The sequence below is a fragment of the Rissa tridactyla genome, chromosome 7 (assembly GCF_028500815.1).
Source record: "Rissa tridactyla isolate bRisTri1 chromosome 7, bRisTri1.patW.cur.20221130, whole genome shotgun sequence".
Taxonomy (NCBI): Eukaryota; Metazoa; Chordata; class Aves; order Charadriiformes; family Laridae; genus Rissa; species Rissa tridactyla.
Window position 1 is genome coordinate 41748521 of NC_071472.1, and position 19900 is coordinate 41768420.

Sequence of the window (19900 nt, forward strand, 5' to 3'; positions counted from 1 at the left end):
CCCTGAATAATTGTATCCAAATATAAGTGAAATAGCTGTGCTCCTAATGAGTAGCATGCCAGGGTCTCCAGATTCACTTAATCACTCCAAAATCCAATCTCATTATTATCGATCTGTCCAACTTTCTGATAATTTATCTCAGAAAACAGGAGGACACAAGGGTGCCTTCAAAGCAACGATCTCCAAACTTCCAGCGCAGCTCTCTTCGCTTTGCTTTACCAAACCTCGATAACTTTCCTCTGAATTTCAGGGGGGGTTCCGTGGCTCTGGCGAGCAGCGATGGACGCGTTACGGTTCTGCACCTTGGAGCGTGGGCAGCTCTCCAGCCGGCGGGGCCACGGCCGCAAAGGGCACGGCGTCTTCTCCCATCCCAAGGCAGAGCAGCTGCTTCCCGGGAATGCCGAAGGTAGGGTTTGTCTCTGGAGCCCAGGACCAGCACGCTGCTTACCGTAACCTTCCTCTCAAGGCATTGTGGAAAAAAAATACGGTTTGACACCACAGCAGCGAGGGCTTAGTGAAGTGTTTTCATAGTTAATGTTTGCAGTGGGAATAATCGCCCGAATGAAGTATTATTCTGCATTTTATCCGTCTAAAAATCCCCAGTTTCTCCCTCTTTTCTGTTGACACTGTGTTTTTCCCCCAACATCCAGAATCTCTTTCTGGAGAAACAGCTTTACGATGACGCCTAATGACAGAGCAGCCGAATTGCAGGGAGATCGATTTCTCGTGTAAGGCAGCCCGAGACGCGGGAGCCGGGCGCCCCTTCCCGCCGCCCGCCCGGGGGGAGGATGCCCGCTGTCAGTCCCGCGGCGCTGGGGGGTCTCTCCCCGGCGGCGGAGGCGGCCACGGGGCGGGGGCCGTGAGCGGGGCGGGGGCCGTGAGCGGGGCGGGGGGGGGGGGGGGGGGGGGGGGGGGCGCGGCGCTGGGGGCGCCCGGCGGCAGCGCGGACCCCGCGGAACCCCCGCGCCGCTCCGCGCCATGGCACGCCCGCGCTGAGGCCCGCCGGGCGCTCCGACGCGGAATTCGTTATTTGTATTTTTTTCCCCCCCCTTCCCTCTTTTTTTTTTTTTTCCCCCTCCTAAATAATTAATTATTATAATAACAGTAGGCAGAGAGCGCGGAGCGGCGCGGGCATGCCCGGCTGCCGGGCCGGGGGGTCCCCGCAGGGGCTGCCCGGCCGCGGGGCTCCTCCGCCCTCCCTCCGCCGCCTGCCTCCAGCCTAACCAGCCCCCTCTCCCCCTCTCCCCCCCCCCCGCCCCCGCCGTGGCAAATCTGGAATCGCAGGAGATCCGCTGGGCATAGGGAGGGGATATAGATGGGGTGGTTGGTTTGTTTTTTTTTTTTTTTTTCCTCGTTCCCCCCCTCCCCCCCCCCCCCCCTCCTTCCACCGCCAAAACCTGAGGAAATCCAGCCCAAGTTGGCCGCGATGACTGTGCTGCTGGCAGCGGGGTTTCTCCGCGGCATCCCTGCCTCCGGACCGCGCCGCTGCTCGCCCTGAATCCTCGCCACCCGCTTCAAGCTTAATTCTCATGGTGTGGTCGCTGGGCTGCCGCTTTCCCCCGCTTTTGCCATGGGAGGTGGAGGAAAAGGGAATGTCCGTGAGTCAACGCTGAAAATGTGATTAAGAGGAACTGCTTTCGCTAATCTGTTTCTAACCTTTTAGTCCATGTTGGCCTGTGACCCCTTTCAGCTTTCAGATCGAGCCTGATTAGGTAAGTGTGAATTATTCACTTGGGGTGAGGGGAGGCGGATGGAAGCGTTTTACTCAGAGACTTACCTACGATCCTGGCCTCCCTGGTGATGAGAAATGACGAGAAAGTTCAGCTGTAAACTAATTCTGAGCTGGGCAGCATTTGTTTACTTGTTGAAATCTGTCCGTGCAAGACGTCTGCAGTCTCTCTGATTCCCGGCCATCGCCGCTGAGCCAAGGGCTTGTGAGTTGCCGTGGGACATCTCAGATGCTGTAGCAAAATATAGTGGTCTTATTTATGGTCTGTGGAGAACTTTTTTTTTTTTTTAAAATAATTTTGAGAGCTTCCTCATCAAACTTCAGCAAATTCTCCTGATTGTTTCACGTTTCCTCAGACGTGATTGACTTCATTTGCTTCTGCTTGCGTGGTTTTTTTTTTCCCCCTTAAATGCCCACCGATCTGCAATGTTGCAACCTACCTGTAGCATTTAAGTGGGCAAGATTCTCTGCTCTCTAAAGCAGCAGTATCTGCATGAATCATGGGATTTCCAAACAGCACGTTACAATAGACACTGCTGATGGTGGTAACAGGGTGCATAGTCCTTGTGATGGAAACATAGCTAGTACTTCAGTTAAGAAGATATCTTTTGAATTTGATAAAGCTTGTGTAACATCCGGTGTCTCCCTCTGTTGTGGCTTTGCAAAAACTGCTTTGTCAACAGGATCCCTTAGCTGCTTCTCTAGGATTAAAGCTGTTTCTCCTCCTGCTGCTGGTTTGTTTTTTTTTTCTTCAGTTAAGGGAGAATTAATTGCTGAACATCTGCAGTCCACCAAAAATCCCGCTACATAACAAATACCTCCCAGAGGGGTGGCAGGGGGGTACGTGTTTGCCTGTGTGTGTAGGTTAGTGCATGTTTATCTGTACTGTGTGTTATCTCTGTGTGCACACTGTGGGAACGGAGGAAGAGCAGGAATGACATGCATCCAAACAGTCCATTTTTGGTTTGTGCCAGCAGCTGCCCCCGTCGCTCCTCAATCCATATAATGCTAATTATCTTATCTCATTTAAAAGTTTCCCGTAATACTTCCCCCGGTTCTCTTAAGAGAGCTCAGAAACCATGTTGCTGCCGGGGCTGGCCGTTGGCTGGTGTGCCGGCAGGACGGTGCGTTGGTGGCGGTGATGTGGCACCGGGGGCAGCCAGTAGCACACCCAGGACACGCAGACAGACGGAGCCTTTGCCTGGAGCTGCCTCTCCCGGGGGCAGTGCAAAGCTCCGCTCCCTCTCTGGGTCAGTCCTCGGCTCCCCTGCTCCGGCACAGCTCCGCAAAGCTCGGGCCATGCTGCGTCGCTCCCAAAGTTTTAGAAAGGCTCCAGCTCCATCAGACAAATGCATTTCAGCGGCTCCACGCATTACACAGGCATTTAACATCCTGCTCCCTGCGTTTCTCTCTGGGAATTACTGAAATGCTGAATAATGGAGAAGGTGAAGAATGTTTTTGCTTCTCTTGGGATACATACCTGCCGCAGGCTGGGCTGTGTGGGTAGCCCAGGTGGTCCCCTCTTCCTCCTCAGAAATGCTTGTATATAAAATTCTGTGCTATTCCACCTCTCGCAGAGCGAGCATAACCCAGCACCATCTTTCGCGTTGGACACAGATCTACCTACAGAGTATGTTTATCTCATTTTTCAAGTCGGGTTTCCCACCTCAGCTTAACGAAGTGGGTTGTGCGCCGCGCGCAGCACAGAGGGGCAGTGGCCACAGCAGGAGCTTAAGGCCGTGCTTAAACCTGGGTTCAGATCCCTCTGAGCTGCCCATCACCATGCCATTTCAGGCTGCTGTTTTAATTTCTGGTGCATCAGAAAACTCAACTGCACGAATGAGGGAAACAAAAACTGGGTGATTCTGTGAGCCACCATTTCTATAGAGATATTTTGTGGGCTTATGGTTAGAGGTTAGTGTGTGCCTAGTTTATGTGTTTCATATACTTTATTCTCTTAAACAGTAGTTGAGAAGAGGCTTAATTCAACTGAAACGGTGATAGTTATCTGTGCAGTTTGAAAGCACTGATTTATTCTTGCGTGCTGGTTGAAACTATGGCCTTTAAAAGTCAATATTGCTTAGAATTTTGAATTTTTTCTCACTTGAAAATGTTTGCTTTCAGACCACAACACTGGTCTCCCTATGGAAGCAGCTGTCTCTATCTGGCATTGAGATCCCATGGAGAAGCCAAGGAGGGGGATGGCTCTTCATATCCATGAAGCCTGGATACTTCTGTTTGTAATCCCTGCGTTGGTCGCTCCGGCTGCCATCAATCATGAAGACTACCCCGCCGATGAAGGGGACCAGACCTCCAGTAATGACAATCTGATCTTTGATGACTACCGAGGGAAGGGCTGTGTGGATGACAGTGGGTTTGTGTACAAACTGGGAGAACGTTTTTTCCCGGGACATTCCAACTGTCCCTGTGTCTGTACTGAGGATGGACCTGTTTGCGATCAACCAGAATGCCCTAAAATCCACCCAAAGTGTACAAAAGTGGAACACAATGGGTGCTGTCCAGAATGCAAAGAAGTGAAAAACTTTTGTGAATATCATGGGAAAAATTACAAAATCTTGGAGGAATTTAAGGTATGAAATCCTTTCTTCAGTATTTAATATTAGTATGCTATTGGAATTGTATTTCTGCCGGGGAGTCTGAAAGGCACTCAGTATTTGCTTACTCCTATTAATTGTTGCTAAAGCTGAAGTCCTTTTTAGTTGTGATGCAGGTCTGGCACCTTCCCCCTTGTGTACACTCCCAGAGGGCCAACGGTGAGTCAAAAGCTCCTGCGTGAAATGCCAGCCCCCTGAATCTGCTACTGTGGACAACCTCCTCCTTTGCTCATAGCATGAGTCAGGTTGGACTGCCAATGGTGTCTGTAAAAACGGTGGTAAATCAATACTGAGTGCTTCATAAGAACCCCTTTTCCAATTTGGATAGCAAAAATTGATGACGTGGTACTGGGAGTTGTTACTTATAGCTGTATGAGAATGCAAGTCAGTAGATCGCAAGCTATATTTAATATTTTCATTTCAACTGTGATAAGGCTGTCTAGAGTGGCAGAAGATTAGTTCCTAGGCAGATGACCCTCTCAAGTAATGAGAAGTATGCGTTTTAATTGTAATGGTTGAGTTCCTGTTAGGAATGTTGTGAAGAAATCCTGCTGGAATATATCTGAAAGACCAGATTTTCAAAAACCATTACCCTTTACACAACCTGCATCTCTCATTCTAATGACTTGGATTGCGTGTTCTCAATTCTGCTAAGGAAAATAGCGTTTCACAATGAAGAACAGGTTCTGTGAAGGCAATAGGTATATGCAAGTTTCTTCTCCCAGGTCATGTGGCTTTAAGATAATTAACGACAGCCTATAACTCCTCATGGCTCTATGCCCGATCTCATTATACACTTGCCAATTTATTTTCTGACAATGAAAATAATTCTGTATAGGTCTGTGTACTTTGCAAGTTCTCGATAACAGAGATCACAGTTTCCTTTTTCCCAGATATTGTCATTTTCAGTGAAGGTGGTGTTTAGTTCCTTTCTTCTATCATGTATGGTCCATGTTCATCTTTTTTCTGTCCATCTGTAACTGCGGTCACTCAGTATGGGCAAGACAGTTTGATTTCGTAGACACGAGGCAAAACAAATATATGGGGAGCATCTCCTTGAGGGCCATCCTGATCGACCTGTTCTCTGCTTTGCTTTGCTGAGGAGTGCGAAGATGCTGATCTTGTGACCTGCTTAAATAACGGTTTCTTCTTGCCCTAGGAAGGCCTTCATCCCACAATCATACCTCAGTGGTCCCGTTTTGACAGCTGTGCTGTCAGGTGATGAAGTGTCCCACCTCGGTGTAATTCTGTCACATGGTTAGGTTCTTACAAGTTGTAAGGGCTCTTTTTGGAGAGATTTTAGGAAGGAGAAAGTTATATGGACTCTTTTTGGAGAGGTTTCAGTGGGAGAATAATGAGATGGATCTTCTCATTAAAGTATCTTTTGCATGTGAATGAAGTACAAAAGTGCTAATTACTTTTCTGAAAGAAATATTGCACCCTCATAATGGATTAAGGGATAGAAAAACACAGTTTAGAGAAAGGCTATTAGAGAGAGTTAGAGCAATCTGGTTCACTGTCTGCTGTGTTCAAAAGCTGGGGGATGTTGTGTGGAAAGCGAAGTTCAGTGTCTTCTGAGAAACACAAAGTAGATGGTGGCACCTCAGTCTCGCACATGGTAACCTTCAGCCCAGGAATAATGTGAGATCCTTCAGACCTAATTTAGTTGGCAGCGGAGCCTTTGACCTGTGTTCTGCTGAGAGCTCGATACCATGTGGAGTAGGGCAGAAAGCCTTTTTTTCGAAATCTGTGAGTTTGCCTAGAATAAATAGTGAAAATCTTTTTTTCTCTTAAGTGGTGGAAGAGCTTCAGGCAATGGAAGATTACTGTGCACTTCCAGGGGTGTTTTGCAGGGTAGGAAGGAGCACCGGTGAACTGAGAGTTTATAAATGCTATAGGAAAGGCAGAACATCAAGACGGAGGAAACCGCTACTCTGAAGTGAAATCTTGACTTCATTGGCACATCCAAGCATTTTGCTGTTTGCTGCAACAGCACAAAGATTTTACCCGCTGTCTCTGCAGATGGAATTCTGAGCAGTTCATGGGTTTTACAGGCTCTGAGCTCTGCTCTTCCCTCTTCCTCTTTGAAGAGGGCATTCATAAGGTCTGCAGACTTTCTCAAGTCCATTCCACCCACGGTGAAGAAAAGAGGAGAGGCTTTCTCCAGTCGTTTTGACTCACAAACAGGCTGCTTTCAGTGGCGACGGGGGCACTGTTTTGTGTGGGCTTGTAACCCTTTCACCCACTTGATTAACTTCTGCTAATATGTAGGTTCCAAATCATCATCCCTAGAAGTGCTCATCACTGCTTCGTTACAACTGAAATTAGCCTCCATTTAAAAATCTTCTGTAAGTGTGTGTCTGTGTGTGCATGCACACAGACATTTGTACTTGCTCTAGTGATATTACCAGGGCTGACTCGTCTTGTAGAAATTTCAACTGCCTGATCTTTCACAAATTAGGGTATTTTTTCTCTAGGAATTTTTTTTTTCTCTAGGATACCAAACTCAGAGAGAGGTTTCCATTTGGGAGAATCTTCCTGTCTTGTTTCTAGGTTTCTGTTTAGGTTTGGGGTGAGAAAACCAAATGCAATTTGATCTTTTTTCTTCTTACCACTGACAGTAACTGTGACTATCTGAGGGTAGAGAAGTAGTTATAAAGACCCATTTCTTGAATATTTAGCTTTCTTCTACTGACCCGATCTTGTACCTCTGATTTTTTTGACTCGTAACAATCATAAGCGCAAAATATAAACATGACAACAAGCCATCTAGCTTAGACAGCTGTCCGAATGTTTATGCTTGTTCCCCTAAATCATTAACAAGTACAAACAACATGCTGAACTGAAGTTCAATTGTAAATTTAAACTCATTAGTAGTTTTTCATGTATCCTTTTGTAAAACCTTGTGTCCCTGGCAGATGGTTTAGTAACCCTCTCCAGCATCTTCATAGATCTGTCCTGGGAGATCTTTGTGGGTTTGGGGCCCCAGCTGCCCATACGGAGAGTGCCTCATGCCCTTGGTTTGTTGGGACTTATGCCCAACTTCATCTGAAGCTGTGGTTCCACCTGGAAACACCCGCAGGAAAGGCCAGCTCGATCTCTTGGAGCACGAGTCTCGTGAGGAGCAGCTGAGGGAGCTGGGGGTGTTCAGCCTGGAGAAAAGGAGGCTGAGGGGAGACCTTCTCACTCTCTGCAACCCCCTGAAAGGAGGGGGTAGCCAGGGGGGGTCAGTCTCTTCTCCCAAGGAACAGGCGATGGGACAAGAGGAAACGGCCTCAAGTTGCGCCAGGGGAGGGTTAGACTGGATATTAGGAAAAATGTTTACACTGAAAGGGTTGTCAAGCCTTGGGACAGGCTGCCCAGGGCAGTGGTTGAGGCACCATCCCTGGAGGTATTTAAAAGCCAGGCAGACACAGTGCTTAGAGATATGGTTTAGTGATGGGTTTGTCAGAGTTAGGTCGACGGTTGGACTCAATGATCTGAAAGGTCCCTTCCAATCTGGGCAATTCTGTGATTCTATGATCTCCCTAATGTGAATGAAGATCTGACTCAAATATGTTTAATAGGTTACTGCCCAGTGGTCAGGATTTTGACTCCCGTGGAGCAGTAAGCAGGAGAAAGAGGACGTCTGGTGGCTTTTACTGGGATCCCTCTATCTCTTTCCCAACCTCATTTTCCACTTCTTCCCTTGTCGGCCTTGAATCTGGTCTCTCGGGTCTCCTCGGGTCCCTCTCGGAGGGGAACGTGGGGCGACGGGCAGCTGTGGTGGCTGCAGGGAAAGTGTGAAGGATGCTGCGAGTCTCAGGCAGTCTCTCTGTTTTCTCCGGAGAGATCTGGCGGGGACTCTCGGGGTCACTTAGCAGCTTGCTTTTTCTCCCACACACCAGCCGTGTTTTGATTTCAGTCCTGGAGGTTAAGGTCCGAGTCCCTGGTGCTCCGCGCTTGCCTGTAGTAGCAGAGATCTTTCAGGGAGGTTGTTAACCCTCCCCTTTCTTCCCGGGGAGAGAAAACAAGCAAATAACAGCTCAGAGAGCAAACTCGGAGAGGAGGCTCAGTTATTGTAACTCTGTTTTAAATGAATGTTCACAGACAGCAGCTTATGTAGACCTAAGGAGACAGTGTACCGCCAGCGTGATGGATGTTCGTTGGCAGCTTATGGAGAAATCGTGCAAATGTCAGTGAGATGACAGTTTTTTCCTAAGTGCTGATTAGTTTTTCCTCTCTTGCATAACTTACTGACAGAAAAGCACATGCCTACCCGGATTTGAGAAATGCAATTTACAGCGTGGTTTAAGGTGCGTTTGTAGCCACAGTTAGGAGCCGTTTGAAAAGGGTTAGGTTGTCAGTTTGAAGAGTCCATAATCCATAATGAACTTCCTGGATCTCTCATCACCCAGTATAGGCAAATAACCTTCTTTCTGTGGATCCCTGTGGATTTGTAGCAAAACACCATTGCTAGGAAATGAGTGATGGGTTCACAAGAGATTGTCAAGCTGACATCTTGAATATTCTCTTCATTTTAGACCCTGCTGGCAGGAACTGCTCCCTGTCCCTGCAGGAGGGTGAATCCCCGTGACGTGGTTCTTGGTTCCATGGTGCCATCCTTCTCAAAGTCAATGGCAGAAATTGTCTAGGCCCAGTAATTAAAATATCTCCACTTGCCTGCCAGGACGTTGGGTGAGTTATCCTTTGGGTGGGAACACAAGAGGTTTTGGCATCACAGCTTGGCTTTCCTGGTAGTATTCACGTCAGAAGAGCAGCGTCAACCTGCAGTTGTGAACGTGAGCTTGGAAACAGGTCTGAACATGAAGGACATTTCTTGGGTGCACATCAGTGGCCGCCCTGCATTCTGCCAAGCGCAGCACTGCAATTTCTTGTGCCAGTGCTTAAACCCTGCTGCTGCCTCTCATCTCCCTGCCGTTCCCAATGACTCCTGCACCGTCTTGTCCTCTTCCCTTCTGCCTTCACTGCTCCCAAACCCGTTCTCACTCAAACAGTCCCTAGATGATGCCCGAATGTCTGTCCCTTGCGTCAAGCCCAAGTGTGGAGGGATGGGAGAACAACCCTTGCCCTTGGGCAGCCCTCTGCACTGTGGGGGAAGTAAAAGCCAGGAAAGGGGAAATTTTAGCTTCATTCCAGGGCAGAGTCTCCACTGACTTGAAAAGAGCCAGGATTTCACTGCTGGAGTTCTACTTTATTTTTCTTTTCCATGTTTCCTGCCACTATATCTTAAGTTCATTGCTTTGTTTTGTCCACAAATCATCTGTGATCCTTCAGCTAGGGTTTCTGTATCTCGCTGGCTTTATGTCTTCTTGAGCAGCACTTTGCACAGTAGGGATCCCAGCTCTAACAGGGATCTTCGGGGTATAATCAGAGTCCAAAATAAATGAGGGACTATATGAGCATAGCATTATCATATACTAACTCTCAGCTCGTTATGGAAACCTTTACTTCGGAATAGCGGCACCTCCTTCTCCTTTGTTAATGCTCTTTAAAAATGTTTTATTAATGTAATTATCTCAATATAACTTAACAAAATAAGACCTCTCATCAAAAGGCATTAGCACATGCAAGGATGTATTCAGCTGCTATCCCGGCATCTCTCGGTCCCTGAAATGCAGTGTGTCTGTGCTGCCACTGGAGAAAAGGAGGCAACAAAACCAAAATGTGATTCCCCACCCGCAGAACCACGCCAAAAATAGAAATTAAGTGGCGCAAACTACAGCCTGTCTCTGACCACTAGTTACTCAGCCTGCCAGTGCAACCTGATCAAATATGAATGAAACTCTTGGGACATTCCCAGAGCAATTTACTGATGGGATGATACTGTTAGGTGAAAAGCAAGAGGTTGTTGCAGCTCTGGGTTGAAAAGGCAGGTGAGGGGGAGGAGTGTGTGACCGCGGTGGCTGGTGCGGGGCAGTGGGCTGCCCTGAGGGTCCCTCCGCCCTGCCCCGGGATATTCAACTGCCCGGCTGCGGATCCGGAGGGTGGATGCTGCCGTTCATGTTGGCGTGAGAGAACAGAGATACCCGAGGAGCTTTGTTAGGCCACTAGAAAAACAAAGCGAGGAGAAAAGGAAGGTTCTCAACTGAGTTTTCTTCTCTGTGATATGAGTGTTCAGTTTCCTGGTGGATCTTAGAAGGCGCTCAAATCGTGGCAAGCTAAGCATGGCAAGAACTGGCATTACCAAAACCTTTTGGTAGTATTTTAACCAGCCACCCAAATCACTAGTAGGTTTTAGACCTTCGGTCTTAAATTACAAGAAGCTGATTAGTAACCCAAGCCAGCATGGGGCCCTGATTTTAATATTGGCAGTTTTCTCTCTAAGGTATGTGCAGCAGGTTTTTTTTCCACTATGACTCAAACAAATGGGGCCTTTTTTTTTTTTTTCCTTCTTCTTCTTGTGTGTTCTGCAATTTCACGTACGGCTAGAAAATCATAATACAAAAGAAATTTCAATAACGTGCCTGTGCTTTAATAAAAGGAGCTATGAACAATGCCAGCTTTGAAGATAGCATACAGCCATTGAAATCAGACAGGGGAAACAGAACATCAGTCAGATGGAAAAGTATGATTTATTATCTCCCTCCTGGCAAAATTACAGTGACAATGTCTATGCAAAGGAATCTGAAATTACTGACTTACTGTATTTCTGTCATAATTTGTACCAAGAAAACATACTAAAATAGATAGGCATGTCATATATTGATCTATAGTGATACCTCTTTTTTAAACTGTGTTACGTACTTACCTACCAATTCTATAACATATATATTACATTATGCACAAGTATATTATTACAATAGGTGAAAGAGAATGGTCTATATTCAGAATTTGTCTACAAAAAATCCATGCTGTTGTGTTTCCCTGGATTCCAGTAATACAAGTAATAAATGGAGGCCCCAAAAGCTCAGAGCTCCGTGGCGCCAGCTGCGTGGCACACGTACTCTCTCAGAGCTCCCCACTGAAATAGGTGAGACCCAAAACTCAAGCATCAGCATGATTCAAAATTGCCAGGAATTAAGCGCAAGCCGCCGTGTTTTTATCACAGTGCACCGGTGCGGGAGCACAATGCGGAATTTGGCGTGGACATGCAAACCCAAGGGATTGGTATTTTTCCAGTAAATACGACAGAGGAATGAACACATGCCCAACATTTTTACCGTCAGAGCTGTGGCTGGGCTTTCAGATGTTTGCTCCAGCAAAGAGCCCCTTGGCTCTGCTGCCTTCCGGAATTGGGGGCTGTCCAGAGAGCTGCTGGAAGAGAGGAGATATCTCGGCACAGCTGGAGAAGGGGCTCTGGCAGCCCCCTCCCCTCCGTTGCTGCTGGAGCCGTGCTGTTAAGAAAGTGGGATGTGTAGTACGCGCAACTGTTACCAGCTCCTTCCAGGAGCACTGAATCAAGTCTGAGGGTTTATTGTCCTGCCAGACAATGCGCGGTGGGGCCAAGGAGAGACGCGCTTATCCCTTGGCTTGCCCAGGGTGTGTCCGTCCCTGTCACCCGAGATGTTTCTGTAGGGCTGGAGAGCGTGTGGTCATCAGCTCGTGAAGAAGGATGTCATCCATAGAAATGTTGGCAGATCATTGGCAAGAAGTTTTTCAGACCAACCGTTTCCTACCAGAGCGAGGGGAAGTGCAGGTGTGTGTTTGTTGCTACTGGAATGTGCTTTATGCAGAATTGCGTTCATTAAAAATAATGCTTAATTAGCTAATTATCCTAGTTATTGTTTTTAAGGCTATAATTAGGTAAGTCACGTAATGACAACACTCAGTCTAGTTGCAAAATAAAAATACAAGTAGTGTTAGGCTTCCTTACTCTTCGCCCTGTGGTACAGTTCAGAGGTAGTTCTTTGGGAATTGCAGTAGAATCGGTGTGCTGGGGGTAGCGTTAGGGTTCGAGGCAGCTCCTCAAAGCAGGGAATCTCTCAGGCTGTTACCTGTGGTCATCCTGGGCAGGAAAACCGTTCTGAGTGAGGGCTAACCCAGTGTGCCGCCTGCGTTAGCAGACGCCAGCGAGTCCTCTCAGCACAGATAACCTATTCAAACCCATTTTCGTTTCACATCCTTCCCAGCTTGTGCTCAAAATCGAATGTGATAATGTCCCCTGAGGGACAGAAGCCTCCCAAACCTTGCTGCCTTTTCTCCTGATGGTTTAAGTGGTGGCAACTGGATACAGGGGGCAGACGGGAGAATCTGGAAATGCCTTCTCCATAGTACCCGCTGTTAAAGACCTGCTGCATTCTGTGGGGCCGGTTCTCTGCTGCTGTGAACTGCTGCAGCTCCATGGATCACGGGTGGCCCAGTGGGATGTGACACTGGTGTAAAGTTCGGTACCAGTTAGATACACTTCTGTGGAGTTCGCACAATGCTGAGACCTTAGATGAGGGTTTGCTTGCCTGAGGGAGCTCCCATGAAGTCTAATCCACCTTGCCAGCTGCCAGAAAGTCAAAAGTTAGGCTGGGCTATCAAAAAAATACAGATAATGGAGAATGAGAGAGAAAAAGCAACCAGGTCCAAGTCAGTGTTTCGTATGATCCGTTTGCCCCTCTCCCACCTCTCAACATGCAACGAACACAGGGACAGTGTGAAAGCCCTGAAGCAAAGGAAACCGAACGCCAGCAGTCAAGTTAACCAAGTGGGGTTAAGCCACTGGTGCAGCCACAGCTCACCGCTTGGCAGGACAGGGCTTTGCAGCAGGGCCTGGAGACAGTGAAGGAGAAGGGGCTGCGTGTGTAGATGTAGAGGTGGGTGCTCAGCGCCCTTGAGCTCCTGTACCCTCAGCAACGCAAAGGAAGACAGCAAGTCAACTCCTCACCGCTCCTCAGACGTAGACTGGGGTTCAGCCAATGTGTCTTTCCTTAGGAGGAGTAAAAGTTGGTGCAGCAACAGAGCGTGTTAAATAACGAGCTCTTGTCTCCAGCCGGTGGAGATCCTGAGCTCGGCAGGGGCGAGCAAGAGCAAGAAGCTGCTGCTTCGGAGGGAAGGAGGGAGCATTTTGGCATGCCAGTGGCATGCAGGAGCTCCCGCTGCAGTACCAGGGAGGTGGGACCAGCTTCCCTTAGGGCACAAGAGGCACAAAACTGTGCAAAGTGCTGAGGCTGAGGGTGATAACAGCCCTGAAATCTGCAGCGTGGGGTCTATGGCAAGAGGAGCTCGCACCTGCCCTTGGCTGCCATGATCCAGCCAGGAGGCACCGACAGGGTGGTAATTTCCAGTTGCCTGAGTTGCGTGGGGACATGGAGCTTGTCTTCAGAGAGAACAGACCGGCTCCAAAGATGGCACTCAGCTCAGCAGTACAGCCGTGGTTTGGCTGTCTTGTGAGTAAGAGTCTCAGGGCCAAATCCATCACTGGTGTAAATCTGCCTGGCCTGTACTGTGGCCACGGAAGGTGCATCTGATGATCCAGCCAGAAGAAGGCAGGAGAAGGAATGGGACCAAGATCCAAATCTCCTTCCCAGTGACGGCTGGTTACGTTATACCTACCTCGTTAATACAAATGCAGTGTTTTATCAGTACATAGAGCTGATCTCGCCACCTTCTCCCAGCTTTTGGTGTGAATGAAGAAGGAAACAACAGATACAGGTATAGGGAAAACCCATGGAAGAGGGATCAGCTTTCTGACCCAGCTCCTTGGTTCCTTTCTCCCTGCCCCGGGAGGCTTTCTCCTGGATGTGGCTCCTTCATTGGTAATGGCAAGAGCAGGCAGGGAGGGAGCAGAGGGCAGGAAGCTGCCAGCTGGGCTCGCTTTCCCTAGTGATATTAAAAGGAGCTTAACGAATCTGAAGCACACGCACACATTTTGGCTGTGTGTGAACGGGGCTGCGCGTCGCACGTTGGAGCCACAGTCCCATCTGTCATACCCGTAGCCTTTCGAAAGGAGTCCTGTTCCCTGTGCACCGGGCATGTCCAAACTAAAAAACAATTGGAATAGAGTCATAAAAATCATCACCAAAGTAATGGAGACCTCCAGTCCCCTCAGGCCCAGGGTAGGTGAGGTGCAACTACTGTCAGGAATAAAATGGGACATATATCAAAACAAAGAGAGTGTTCTTACGAAAGAAGTGCAAAGTCATGTTGTTAAAGAAAGCTCCACGGCTGCTCTCTGGGGAGAAAAACAACCACGAGACTGCAGATGGGCAGCTCCCGTGGAAAAAGGGCCAGGGCTCGGCTCGAGGGTGTCTCTCATCAGATAATGGAGGAGTCATGCTCCAGACCCAGACACGGTTCCAGGAGCCTTTTAAACCCGTCAAGTTGCATGGTACATAGCAAATATATGAGTATAAAGCTCCTAATGCCATCACAACCCTGAACTATCAGATGTGGGCTCAGGATACCCACGGTGAGGCGTATCTTCTGTGCTTCTCTCCCTCGTCTGGCTTACTGATCTGTAGTAGCTCCTCAGGAACTTTTACAAAAGGATGGTAAGGGCGTTTTCTCCGGGTATGGACAGGCATGGTCTGGGGCTGAAGGGAAGAGAGGTACACAGGATCTGGGGAGATTACAGCATCTTTATGCCTTTCCATTTCCAGAATCCGTGCCTGCTCCCCAGCCTGCTGGAAAGACTCTCGTAGCTGTGAATAGACAAGCAGCAGTGAGGGGTGACTCAAACTGAGCTTTGGTTGGAGAGCTGCAGCATCTCTAGGCTGAGAAAGCAGGCGAGTCGTCCTCCACCTCCTTGTGATGGGGCTGCCTTGAGTACAGGATGGAGTCCCCAGTTACAGAAAGTGTTTTCAGTGATGGACCTGTCTTTCTTGTCCTTTCAGCTGAGGGAGAAATCCGTCATTTCATTTCAGTCCTACATTAGTAATGCTCGTGTGCGTGTTGGGGACTCCCTTAGAAATACAGGATCTCGGATTCCGCTTCTGCTGCTTCTTGGAAGCCAGCTCCTTGTTTCAGCTGAGCTGCAGTGTGGTGCAAGCATTTTTCAGTTTTTGGATGGCACAGTTCATTTGTATTGCTAGTGCTCCACGTAAGTAGGACACAGCTCCAGTTTTTCACTGCAAATAAATTATCTAATGACTTAGTACTTTTTTCCTGTTGCAAAATCATTTGCAGCCTGGTGGTGTTCTCAGTGATTGTGCTCATCTATAACCACCCACTGGATTGTTTATTTGAACGACTTTCCACCTATGGAAAATCCAAGTCATTACGGTTTCTGTAGCATAATTGATAGTGTGTCTCCCCTAGCTGGATGGGTGATTTTTATTTTTTTGAGTAAGTGACAAAAAAAGAGTGAAATTTTTGCCTCGTGCAAGTTCTTGCATTGGTGCACACGCATATACACACAAAAAAAGAGCCATTTACCAATTACCACAAGTTAGACAGTTATTTGGGCGAATGGTAAAAGCAAAGTGAGCGGCCCAGAACAGAAATAGGCTGGTACCAGTCTCGCCTTCAGGCGGGACTCAGTAGCTAACCCCTGCTCCACACTTCGGCACCTGCAGAATTTCTCGGTTGAAAGCTTTCTGTGAACTTCCCTGCAATCTCCTGCTAATCTGCCTGAGATCACAGGCAATTTCAATAACAATGAAAATGATTCTAATTTCAACTTCGGGAGTATCTTCTATGAATGCTATCCCAGCTTCTTTTTTATTCATCTCCCCTGGTTTATGTCTTCCCACCTCAGCTTAATGCAGAAACCATTTTTGCCTCCGATTTTATTCATCAGGTCCTTTTTAACTTTCTTCCCTTTCTTGCTTCCTGCCAATAAATTCGCCACCTGAAACTGTAGCTACAAAAATCATTTCCATCAGAATTGCCATTGTCCTTAGTGTCATTAAAAGTTACAGCCACTCTTAAGATGTAAGTGCCCACTTTGACAGACTTCACTTTGCATCGCTCTGCTTTTCCTGCTGTTTTATCTGCGTGGAGCAGGATGCCATCAGTCGAGCCTGTCTGAGGGGGGAGGCTGAATGTGATTATCCGTGTGAGCGCTGGCACGCACTCTCCTGAAAACTAAAAGATGGAGAGATTGGCAGCAGCGATGCTTTTCGGCTTTCCTTCCCTCGGAGTCCAGCCCTCGCAGGGGATGGGACGCATCCAGCCCTTCCTAGGGTCAGGCAGGCAGGCGGTGCCTGTGGATAGAGCTAGTGGAGCCCAATCTAAAGCAAGGCGGGGACAATACACCTATTTGACTGGGAAAAGCGTGGCAGGCCCCAGTGGCAGCTCTGTTCAAGTCAGTGGAAGTGCTTAGATTGTCCTCTACTGACTTGAACAGCCCCTGCATGATGATCAGTACGTGTCTGTTGTTACATGATTAGATGGATGTAAACACTTAACATGAAGCTTTTCTGTTCTCTTCCTGAAAAGAAATATCAAGTATTTGTGATATAATAGTTGTAAAGTTTGTATTGCTCTGTAGTTGTTGGCTAGTAGCTGTGTATAATTGATGTAGGGCTGTTGTGCGACAGACAGCATGAGGACACGGTCCTTCTGTGACCACTTCATGGCACCTAGTCAATGAGATGACGTCTTCGATTATGGGGCATTCTTGTACGAATACCCTCTTCAAGCTTAGCTGGAGAGTGTAGGAAGGAGGAGGAAGAGAGCAGCCCAATAAATCCTGATAACTGGATCTCAGAACAGATTACTAGAGAGCAATTGCAAGAATTTGCGGTAGCTTTGAGCAGCCTGTACGCTAGCTCCAGCAAAGGTGTACACCTTCTTCCATGAGGCTGAAAATTTAAGCATGAAGAAAGTACCACACAATTCAAAGTCTTTTCTTGAAAGGGTGAGGTGTCCAAAGTCTCAGGAAGCGGCTGTGCTAAACATGCCTGGAGGAAATCAGGAGCTGGCATCTAAATTCATAGAGTGGGAAGTCTCGAGGATTAACAGGTCTGTGTATGGTCTGTTTTAATGATATGTGATCCAGTGGCTCTTGAAATACTTAGGTGCCAAGTAACACTTTGCTCTCAGAAGGCTGCTTGGAAAATGGGCACTGTTTTCCCAGCTCCGCGAGGGGAATGAACTGCAACTCCTCCAGTCTGAGTGAAGCCAGGTGGATTAATCACAGCTGATCACAGGAGGCTGTGGCCTGAAAAGTTGGTCTGAGGTCTCTTCTGAGCTGGGCGACAGCCCTCATAAGGACTGAAAGGAGTGGTCTTGGAAGCCCGTTAGTCTGGTGAATGTGACAGAGAGCAAAACCTGAGAGAAATTGCTTCTGATTGACACATCAAGCAGGTAAAGAAAAAGTATCAATCAGGTGTCACCTTCACAGTTTTTCATTAGTCTTAGGTAAATCACTCCCTTTCCACCTCTCTGGAGATGTTTATGTAGAAGCAGCTGAGAGTGATTGACAAGCAGATGTGTAGACAGAGAATCCTTATTGGAGGCAAGGAAGAGGGGGGCTGCAGTATATTGTTTTGTATATATATATATTTGTGCTTCTTCCGTTCACTCAAGGAGAATACTTAATTACTCAGTAATAAGCTTTTGTAGGGCAAGCCACGTGTTACAGAAAAATCTTTCACGTGTTTGGGACAGCAGAGAGGCAGCTTAGGGTGCTGTAGCTGTGGACAAAGCTTGAGCCAAGGCTGGAGTACAGGTGAAGTTCAGGACGTATTTGGGACAAGAGAATTTCTATGCTTAAACAAGATGTCTCAGATGCAGTAAAGCAAGATATTGCCTAAAAACTTGAAGTTTTGTGTGTTAGTTATTTGTGTGATTGTACGAGCTGCCTTGGTTTAAAAAAATGCATGATTTGGATCTCTGCAGCTCTAAAAGAACAGAAAAGAGTAGAGTTAGACACTGAGTTTTGAATTCAATTTTCCATTTTCTTTTTTCCACCTCTCCCTTAAGTTTGGGAGGAATTAGTATTTTAGGCTATTATCCTGAAGAATTGTTTGATCGTGCGATCTCTCTGTCTGTCCACATCTCTCCATCTTCTTGGATGACTTGAAGGCATGCTGGAGCCCCCAGGTGTAGACCTCTTAGAGGTACGAAATTTCTGTGGTTTTATGAAACCTCGTGCCTGACTAAAGAAGGACCCACGTGTTGCCCAGCCCCTTATCACTGTGAGGAGTAGCTGGATGATGTTAGTGAGCATAATTCCTACGTTTGCTTCCAAACAGAGAGTGAGAATGGTGGGGAGCTGGTGTGTAGGGGAGTGAGCGTGAAGATTAGGAGATACAGTATCCAGATCTCGTTTGGCTTCGTGATTTCCCCAGCTCAGGGCGTATCTTGTTTCTCATTCTGTTTCCTTCACTGCGTTTTTCGTTTGTTTGTTTATATCATCTATCAAGTTTATCATTATGTGCTCATGCACATAAAATCTTTATTAGCCATGCATATTCTCTATTCTCTGTTTTAATTTTCCTTCCTTCTTTCTTTGTTAGCAAACTCTGCTGATGGCAGATGTTTCCCATTTGACAGCACCTGGGACTAAGGTTTTCCAGCCACGCAGCCAAAGGAGTGCTGGCGCCTTCCTTCTGCCACCCCGGTTTGCAGAATGGGGCCATCCTCTGATAGAAGCAGGGAACGAACCTGCCCTCCAGCCAAACCTGGGGTCACAGTCCTCCTTGAGGTCAATAGAACAGAAGAGAAACAGAAGTTGGGCCATGATCTTAGGTGTGGTCATAGCAGGGGTGTTCAGGGTCCACATCCTTGTGCTTCTTTGGTCTCTTTGAAGTGACTGGCCAAAGGAGAGGTGAATCAGGGTCAGTGATGAGGCTGAGAAGGTCCTTTGTGCTCTGTGTCCCACTTCATCTGCTCCCAAACCCTCTTGAATGGTGGTTAGATGTTGGCCACATCTGCTTCCCACCAACTTGGGTTGACTTGGCCCCTACACTGACAACGCCATCAAAGAACGTATATCCTCACTGTTTCTGAGGGTTGGTGCTCTCCCCCTCATTGTAAGCGAACATTGGGTAAAAAGAATTTCAGGTGCTTTGCACCAGCTTTCCCAAGTCAAAAAGCTGTGTTGATACCTCCTACAAAAGGACCCAGTTCACTGCTCTGGTTTTGACTATAGGTCCATTTGTTCAAACGTGCCTTGAACAGTAAGGGGCCATGCAGTTGTGTGGTCGTGGGTCCGTGTTACGGCTGGGCACCATGAACATCCTTTCCTTTTGGACAATAGTGAGAAAAACATTTCTGCGCCAACATCTCTTGAAATCCTTTCTGACAAATCCTTCCCTGGAGAGTATTCTAAGAGATTATTCTGCCTTGGACAGGTGTAGTGAATAAATTGTCTTCTGGCTCAAGCCTTTTATGATCCTTTAATCTTAACACTTTTTCTAGAATATCAGTTTAAGGGGCACCAATAAAGCGTTTGCACTGTCCATGTGGGAATGGCATAGCCTCTGATTTGTGTCCTCTCTCCTTCATACTTCAGAAACCCTCTGTATTTTTTCAACCTTGTTTTTCAGTAGGGATGAGAGTTTCTTTTCAGGATCTGGTGTTAGCTGCTGTTTGAATTTCACTGGCTACAAAAGTGGAAAACACCCCTCTTCCATGGGTGATGAATCTTTAAATCAGGAAACAAATCTTTGGGACATCTTTCACTGGTTCACTGTTCTTCCGTGGTTCCCAGTTTGTCATTTTGCCTCTGTCTACCTAC

The 19900-nt window shown here is 47.5% G+C and overlaps 1 protein-coding gene across 3 annotated transcripts in view; it reads left to right on the top strand.

The window, feature by feature from the left end:
* The first annotated feature begins 1444 nt into the window (after positions 1-1444).
* The window catches only part of VWC2L (von Willebrand factor C domain containing 2 like), a 52965-nt gene continuing 34509 nt past the window's right edge, over positions 1445-19900 (top strand). For all 3 annotated transcript variants that reach the window (XM_054209014.1, XM_054209015.1, XM_054209016.1), the window contains exons 1-2: positions 1445-1712; positions 3854-4320. In XM_054209014.1, coding sequence (XP_054064989.1) covers positions 3910-4320 — 411 coding nt within the window. In that variant the 5' untranslated portion in view covers positions 1445-1712; positions 3854-3909. The remainder of the gene's footprint in view (positions 1713-3853; positions 4321-19900) is intronic.